The sequence below is a fragment of the Herpailurus yagouaroundi genome, unplaced genomic scaffold (assembly GCF_014898765.1).
Source record: "Herpailurus yagouaroundi ecotype Mexico unplaced genomic scaffold, PumYag 410, whole genome shotgun sequence".
NCBI lineage: Eukaryota > Metazoa > Chordata > Mammalia > Carnivora > Felidae > Herpailurus > Herpailurus yagouaroundi.
Window position 1 is genome coordinate 1 of NW_024412627.1, and position 8,475 is coordinate 8,475.

Below are 8,475 nucleotides of genomic sequence, written 5' to 3' on the forward strand. Positions count from 1 at the left end.
TGCCACGTAAGCCTCACACGTTCACCGAGAGAGAGTGATGCTGCTTCTTGCCTGCCACCGTTGTCACAGGAACTCTGGGAATCATTTCGTATAGTAAACTGTTGACGTTTTGGGACAAAGTAATAATAGTGCGCAGTGTATTATGTATGTTTTGTGACATTTGTGCGTATAGATACGTTAATGGTTTTTTTGAAGTGGTAAATGGGGGGCACGTGGGTGGCTCAGTCAGCTAAGCATCTGGTTTTGGTTCAGGTCGTGATCTCACGGCTCATGAGTTCGAGCCCCACGTCGAGCTCTGGGCTCACAGCTCGGAGCCTGGAGCCTGCTTCGGATTCTGCGGTTCCCTCTCTCCCTGCCCCTCCCCTCGTTCATGCTCTGTCTCTCTCAAAAACGAATAAGCATTGTAAGAAGGGGGTTTTAAGTGGTTTCTCATTAGATAAGTAACACCACATGCAAAACTTTAAAAAACAATCAAATAGTACAAAAGGGTATGCAGGGAAAGGTAAGTCTCTCTTCTACCCCGGACCTTAGTGAGTCCTCCAACCTGGGAAGCAACACTGCCAGATTCCAGAATTATTCTGTGCATATGTAAATGTAGCTAGAGATTTTTTTTTCTTAAGGGCAGACAGGAGCATGTTATGCACATCCCTCTGTACTGTACTTTTCGAGAGTCTGTTATCTGACAATCATTCCACATCTGTATCTGTGTCTGTATGTGTGTCTACATCTGTACCTACATCTACTTGGATGTCCTCTTGCTGTTTTCATGGCGATGCAATATTTCATTAAACGACCATGCCACAGCTGCTTTAACCCCAGCAGATGGGCATGTGAGTCCTTTCCGTCATAGGGCCCGTTACACGTCATGCTGCGGAGTAAACCCTCTTGCACCTGGCGTGCACGTGGGAGTCTACCTGTGGAGCAGCCGCTCAGTGGTCTGACCGGCTCCCAGGCTGAGCGCACACCGCCCGGTTGCCCTGCAAGGGGCAGCAGCAGACGACGCTCTCGTCGGCCCTGCGTGCCGTGCCTGCACCCGACTCCGTTGACTGCACTGGGTGTTAGCAAACATCAGCCTTGACGGCTCAGAAACAGAATACTGTTGTCTGATTTTGCGTTCCCAGGTGAACATGGACGACCGGTTCGGACAGATCATGATCGAAAACCTGCGGAGGCGACAGTGTGACCTGGCGGGAGTGGAGACCTGCAAGTCGTTAGAGTCACAGGTCGGAGAGCAGGGCAGGGACATCCTTTGGTACCCTTAACCCCCCAGGGAAGCGCACACTCCCTTCTCAGATCAGAGAATGTGAGAAGCCCTGTTGAGTGCCCACCTGAACAGGCAGCTGGGGTTCCACGTGGGCCACTGGTTCATCACACTAAAGAGGTCCAAGACCTGGGCCGCCATCTTGGTTTGGAAAATACACATTCACATTTCCCATACCCTATTATTCCAGTTTTTCAGTATGCATATTTTCTTTAAATTTTTTTTTTTTTTTAACGTTTATTTATTTTTGGGACAGAGAGAGACAGAGCATGAACGGGGGAGGGGCAGAGAGAGAGGGAGACACAGAATCGGAAACAGGCTCCAGGCTCTGAGCCATCAGCCCAGAGCCCGACGCGGGGCTCGAACTCACGGACCGCAAGATCGTGACCTGGCTGAAGTCGGACACTTAACCGACTGCGCCACCCAGGCGCCCCCAGTATGCATATTTTCAAACAACATGAAAGTAGAGGGAATAGTAGAACGAAAACCCATGTCCCACCAGCCAACTTTGGTGATTCACATTTTTCGATATTGTTTTATTTATCCCCATTTTTTGTCGGTGTTGTCATTGGAATATTTTAAGGCACATCCAGAGAGTATAGCATTACCCCCATAAATACTTCCATGTGACTCTCCTACCAGTAAGCATTTTCTTCCCCCACCCCGGGATAATGGTAATATCATTATTGTACCTCACACATCAGCCGAAACTCCTCCATAGCACCCACTCCACAGTTCGTGTTTGGGTTTCCCCAGTTGTTTAAAAAAAAAAAAAACAAAAAAATTCTATAGGTGGTGTGTTTGAAACAGGATCCAAACACGGTCCAAACTTTGTACTTGACACGTCCCTTACATTTCTTAGAATCTATAATAGAGACTTTAAATATCTTTTATTTATTGTTTTTTAGTTTGTTTGGTTTTTTCTTTTTCTTTTTCTTTTTTTCTTTTTCTTTTTTTTTTTTTTTTTTGCTGAAGAGACACCACTCAGCCCTGCCCCTATTAAATAGGCGAGATTGTACGTGTCTTATGTCACATTACCCCTCGAACTCATTCAAACACTCTTGCTCACGGAGAAGTTCCTTCCTTTATTTCTCTTTAAATATACATTAGTGACTTCTCTCCCATGACAACAATGCATGTTCGGTGTAGAAAATTGGGAAAGAAAAAGAAGAAAGATGGGGGCCGGGATGGGCTTTTGAAAAAGGAGTCATCTAAGAGAAATTCTCATGTGTTCCAAGAGTGCCTTGGATTTGTACAACGGTGCCTTGTGCCTTCCCTTTTCTCTCCACTGTACATTCTAGAAAGAACGGCTCCTGTCGAATGGGTGGGAAACAGCATCAGCCGTCAACATGATGGAAGTCTACAGCAGATTGCCTCAAGCTGAAGCGAGCAGGTGCGGATTGGTGAGAGTTAGTTTCACGGCGAACAATTTTGATTGATTAAAGACATAACTGTCTTTTTTTTTTTTTAACGTTTATTTATTTTTGGGACAGAGAGAGACAGAGCATGAATGGGGGAGGGGCAGAGAGAGAGGGAGACACAGAATCGAAATCAGGCTCCAGGCTCCGAGCCATCAGCCCAGAGCCCAACGCAGGGCTCGAACTCACGGACCGCGAGATCGTGACCTGAGCTGAAGTCGGACGCTTAACCGAATGAGCCACCCAGGCACCCCCATAACTGTCTTTAATGTAAACACAAAAACAAACCTCAAACCTCCAACCCTCACTAGATCTATTTTGAACCATGTTAATCTGCTAATACACGCTAAACCATAGCACCTTGAGAGGAACTCATTAGCCCCTAACGGAGATAGTGTTTGTGCCAAAGCAGGTTATTTTGGTCAAAACGAGAAGTCACACCTGTCGCACTCCCAGAGCACCCTGTGCGGTGGCAATTCTGCACAATCCCTGTGTTATACAGATTTTTTCTTTGAACTTATTTTTATTTTAAGAGAGAGAGCGCGAGTGGGGAAGGGGCAGCGAGAGAGGGAGGGAGAGAGAGAATCCCAAGCTGGCTCTATGATGTCAGTGCAGAGCCTGAGGTGAGGGCCTTGAACCCATGAACTGTGAGGTCGTGACCTGAGCCAAAATCAAGAGCTGGACGGACGCTTAACCGACCGAGCCACCCAGGTGCCTCTTTGTGTGTATATTTTAAAGCTTCTATTTAAATGCTCTTTTGAAAAAAATCATACAAGCACATGATAAAACAAAACAGAAGACGACAGTGTGGAGTACAAAGACCAACCCTTCCATCCTGCTCCCCTCTCCACGAGTCTACCACCTTCTCTCAAGAGACAAGTGCCCTTGCCTGTGTCTTCCAGAAGTGAGCTATGCATGTGGAAGCACGTATGTCCCCCACTTGCTCTTTACGTAGATAGTAGCGCACTCTGCACATTATTTACTCTACAGTTTGCTTTTCGAATTCCACCGTAAGCCTTAGAGACTGTTCCAGGTCGGTGCACACAGACCCATCGGATTCTTTCAGATAGCTGCATATCCTCCAGTTGTGTGAGTGCGCCATAACCTCTTGAACCCAGCTCTCCTCGGTTACAGCTATGATGCAGCTGTGAGGCTGCCGTCAATATTCTGGAACATACATCTTTGTACATATAGGGTAAACTCTTAAAGGCAGAACTGCTGAGTGAAAGGGTGTACATTTTAAATGCGGGGTGGGGAGGGGGCACCTGGCTGGCTCAGTCGGTAGAGCATGCAACTGACTCTTGATCCCAGGGTCGTGAGTTCAAGCCCCACATTGGGTGTGGGGCCTACTTAAAAAAAAAGGAGGGCGCCTGGGTGGCTCAGTCGGTTGGGCATCCATCCGACTTTGGCTCAGGTCATGATCTTGCTGTCCCGTGAGTTTGAGCCCTACGTCAGGCTCTGTGCTGACAGCTCAGAGCCTGGAGCCTGCTTTGTATTCTGTGTCTTCCTTTCTCTTTGTCCCTCTCCCTACTCTCACACTCCTCTCCTTCAAAAAAACATTAAAAAAATTTTTTTTTTAATTTAAAAAAAAATTAAAACAGGTTTTCTCATGATGTGTACCAGCTCTTTACATGGCAAGGAAATCTACCCTTTGTCATTTGTATACTAGTATTTTTTTCTAGTTTCTCATTTGTCTTTTGACTTTGCTTATGGTATATTTTTGTACAACAAAAGTAAAATGGAACCATACCATATGCACTATTTCATATCCTTCTTTCCTCTTAGTATAAATATGAACATCTTTCCATATCCCTAAACTTTCGGTCATCATGTTCATTTTCATTTGCATAAATTCATACTCTGTTTTTTATTCTCTCCCCAGAATAGAGTCACTTGAATTCCTGGATGAAATGGAGCTGCTTGAACAGCTCATGAAACATTACTGCCTTTGTTGGGCAAGCAAAGGAGGAAGTGAACTAGGTACGTGGTTTGACATCTGTTGATTGGACCTAGAAATGGGGACCTTTTTCTCTGCAAAGAATATAAGACATGCCTGGAAAAACTGGAGTATCGTATGTGTGTGTTCCTGAGCCTATGCAGAAAACTAGCTGTTCCCTCCTCCGTGTTTTCATAGCACAGAAACCAGGTGAATTGTTCAAATAAGTCATGTGGACCACACTAACAAACCTACGACGCTTTAGCAGTCTCGTGGCATTTCCTCAGTTGGAAGGGAAAAGACCTTGAGAGTCGAAAGCAGTAATCTTAATAAAAGTAACCACTGTTTGTCTCGTTAATCACCTTATAACCAGGTTTGCTAGACATAACCTAGACACATATGAGGATATGTCCTCATCTGTGTCTCCAGCAAACCCATGCAGCCGCGGGTCGAATTTCTCCCTCTTGCCTCTTTTTTATGTTTATTTTTGAGAGAGAGAGAGTATGTGAGCAGGGAAGGGGAGAGGGAGAGGGAGACACAGAATCTGAAGCAGGCTCCAGGCTGAGAGCTGTTGGCACAAAGCCTGACGTGGGGCTTGACCCCATGAACCATAAGATCGTGACCCAAGCCGAGGTCAGACACTTAACTGACTGAGCCACTAGGCGCCCCACCTCTTACCTCCTATGATTAAGGTGAAGTCCTCTAGCCTGGCAGAAGAAGGCTGTGGAGGGAGCATCGATCCTCGTCTCTGTGTTTCTCGTTTCCTCGGTCTTGACCCAGTTCCTCATTTACAAGGGGCCCATGTTGGTCTCGCTTCTTCTGGGGGGGTCATCCCCTAGGGCATCTCTCAGAGCCTCGTGGAGACCATGTTAGATCCCAGTTTTGGCCTTGATTGGAGTAGCCGCCCTTCACACTTCCTGCAGAGGTCATCCTGCAGCCAGTCCGATGACATACAGCCTGAGGCAGGGAGCCCACATGAAAGACGGAACTTGACGGAGCGAGGGCAGAACTTTTCTCCTGTGCGAAAATCCCATGTTGATATGTAGCTGTCAGTCTTCTCCCTGGGGCTTATCATTCCAGTAGTTTATAAATTTACCGAGCAGTTCAGCCCAAAAAATCCTTTTAAATGTGTCTTTTTATTTAAAATGATTTATGAGTGGGGTTTTATACTGTCATTCCCCTCCCCCCCCAATTTTAAAAACAACATGATTCTTTGTAGACTTTGGAAGCTTCTAAAACGTAAGAGGACAAGCTTCTAAAAGAAGAGGAAAATTGCCTGCGTGCCTGTCACTCAGAGATAACCCTAGTAGTTCTTTCCTTCCACTCTTTTTCTTTTTTTTTTTTTTAAATTTTTTTTTTTCAACGTTTATTTATTTTTGGGACAGAGAGAGACAGAGCATGAACGGGCGAGGGGCAGAGAGAGAGGGAGACACAGAATCGGAAACAGGCTCCAGGCTCTGAGCCGTCAGCCCAGAGCCTGACGCGGGGCTCGAACTCACGGACCGCGAGATCGCGACCTGGCTGAAGCCGGACGCTTAACCGACTGAGCCACCCAGGCGCCCCTCACTGAGGATAATTTTAACAGCTTTATAAAAATTCTGTCCTGAGGCTACTATGTCCAGATTGACTCAACTTTCCCACACTTTTGGAAACATAGTTTGTCCGGAATACTGCGAGGCCGATTCTAGTTTTAATTTTTTATAATTTTTTAAATGTTTATTTATATTTTTTTTTATAAATTTTTTTTCAACATTTATTTATTTATTTTTGGGACAGAGAGAGACAGAGCATGAACGGGCGAGGGGCAGAGAGAGAGGGAGACACAGAATCGGAAACAGGCTCCAGGCTCTGAGCCGTCAGCCCAGAGCCTGACGCGGGGCTCGAACTCCCGGACCGCGAGATCGTGACCTGGCTGAAGTCGGACGCTTAACCGACTGCGCCACCCAGGCGCCCCAATGTTTATTTATATTTGAGAGAGAGACACAGTGTGTGAGTTGCGGGGGGGAGGGGGCAGAGAGAGGCAGACACAGAATCCGAAGCAGGCTCCAGGCTCTGAGCTGTCAGCACAGAGCCTGATGCAGGGCTGGAACTCATAAGCGGTGAGATCATGACCTGAGCTGAAGTCGGACGACCAACCGACTGCCACCCAGGCGCCCCTGATTCTAGTTTTTGTAAAGTTTTTTAATACACCGAACACCTCTGTGTCAGGGGCAGCTTTGTGACACGGGTGCTGTATGTGTGAGGTGAAGAACCACCCTGTGTCTGCACTTGCTCAGAGTTCATTACTGAAAGGGTAGACTTTGGGCGTTACCTGCAGAGAGCCTGTGAGCTGTGACCGTGCTCTCTTAATCCCCTTGTCACCCCTGCACACACAGCCTTGTCCAGTCTCTTGTTTCCTCGCGGCTGATCTCGAACCACGCCAGAGACCAGAGCTGCCACGATGAGGCGTGTGGCCCGTGCCCCCGAGCCGGTCGCCAGGGGCATGGGGTCCAGCAGGGCCTCGTTCTCCTGCCGCTGCCTGCTTTCTCTGCCCTACAGTGTGAGTCTGCTAACAGTATTGTGTGTTTCCCCCCCTCAGGTTTGAAGGAAATCACTTACTAATCTATTGGAAGCCCAGGCCGAGCTGGGAGCTGCTGCCACCAACCTTCCCAGAGTGGACTGGCCACGTTTCCTGGGCGGTGGCCAGCCCTGGGCTCGTCCCACACCCTGACAGACCTCACTTCCCAGGGCTGTCGCACTACCTGCTGTGCCCGTTGGCTTACCGTTTAAATAAATCTCTGTTGCCAATTGCCTTTGGTCCTCTGCACTTGCTCGTGTGCTGCTCCCCTGAGAGGGCTCTGGTTCACCGCCACGTCAGCCAGAACCAAAGCTCCCGAATCTTCCTCCAGCCTTGGCTTGCTCCCTGTGAGTCAGACTCCGCTCAGACCCCAGCGTCCATTTGGGGGTTTATTCCCGCGTGCTTGTGTTGTGGCAACTGATGTCACACCTGGCACCTTGACCTTGGCCTCCACCTCCAGCTGAGGCACGTGCCTGCCTCAGCCTATCTTGGTTATTGCAGCAGGCTGGGTGAAGGCCCCTGAAACGTCTGCTGCTGTCCCTTGAACCTGTGAATGTCTCACCTCATATGGCCAATGGGGTTCGCAGGTGCGATTAAGCTAAGGACCTTGACCGACATGGGGAGATTATCCAGGCGGGCCCAGTGCAGTCACAGGGTCCTTACAAGGGAAGGCGGGAGGGTGGGAGGAGAAGGAGGTGTGATGGTGGAGACAGAGAACAGCGGTGCACTTTGGAGATGAGGAAAGGGCAAAGCCGACAACGTAGGCGGCCGCTAGACGCTGGGAAGAGCAGGAAGACAGATTCTTGGAGCTTCCAGAAGGAATCAGTGTTGCTGACAACTTGAGCCCAGTGAAGTGGATTCCGAATTTCTGGCCTCTCGATCTGTAAGAGAATATTAGTGTTTGAGGCCGCCAGTGTTTGAGTTTGTGCTGGTTTGTTACGGCAGCCACAGGATACTAATCCAGTTGTACAGACGAATAGGGCCCAGGAAGCCTCCCCAGTCAGGAAACAGAAGGTCTGTCCATCCCTGTTGAGCTTTCTGGCTATTGCCTGGGGCCTGGAACCTGAACCTGCACGTGCAGGACGGCAGTGAGGAAGCTGCTCCCCTTCCCACCTTCAGGATCTTTTGAGTCTTAAGAAATTCAAAGAGAACAGGGCACCTGGGTTGCTCAGTCGGTTACGCATCTGACTTCGGGTCAGGTCATGATCTCAGTTTGTGGGATCAAGCCCTGCGTCGTGCTCTGTGCTGACAGCTCAGAGCCTGGAGCCTGCTTTGGATTCTCTGTCCCTCCCCTGCTCAAGTG

The 8,475-nt window shown here is 48.4% G+C and overlaps 1 protein-coding gene across 1 annotated transcript; it reads left to right on the top strand.

Annotated features, from left to right (window-relative positions):
- The first annotated feature begins 1,094 nt into the window (after nt 1-1,094).
- Nucleotides 1,095-7,406, top strand: LCMT1 (leucine carboxyl methyltransferase 1). The gene is made up of 4 exons (XM_040463590.1): nt 1,095-1,223; nt 2,563-2,654; nt 4,562-4,659; nt 7,194-7,406. Exons 1-4 carry the CDS (start codon nt 1,128-1,130, stop codon nt 7,214-7,216), a joined length of 309 nt encoding a protein of 102 aa, XP_040319524.1. The 5' UTR covers nt 1,095-1,127; the 3' UTR covers nt 7,217-7,406.
- The last annotated feature ends 1,069 nt before the right edge of the window (nt 7,407-8,475 follow it).

What these genes read in the sequence shown, in the direction of transcription:
- LCMT1 (XM_040463590.1), top strand. Translation starts at nt 1,128, where the DNA reads ATGGACGACCGGTTCGGACAGATCATGATCGAAAACCTGCGGAGGCGA. An exon ending in GCAAGTCGTTAGAGTCACAG is followed by an intron (nt 1,224 to 2,562) that starts GTCGGAGAGCAG and finishes TGTACATTCTAG; the next exon opens with AAAGAACGGCTCCTGTCGAA. An exon ending in CCTCAAGCTGAAGCGAGCAG is followed by an intron (nt 2,655 to 4,561) that starts GTGCGGATTGGT and finishes TTCTCTCCCCAG; the next exon opens with AATAGAGTCACTTGAATTCC.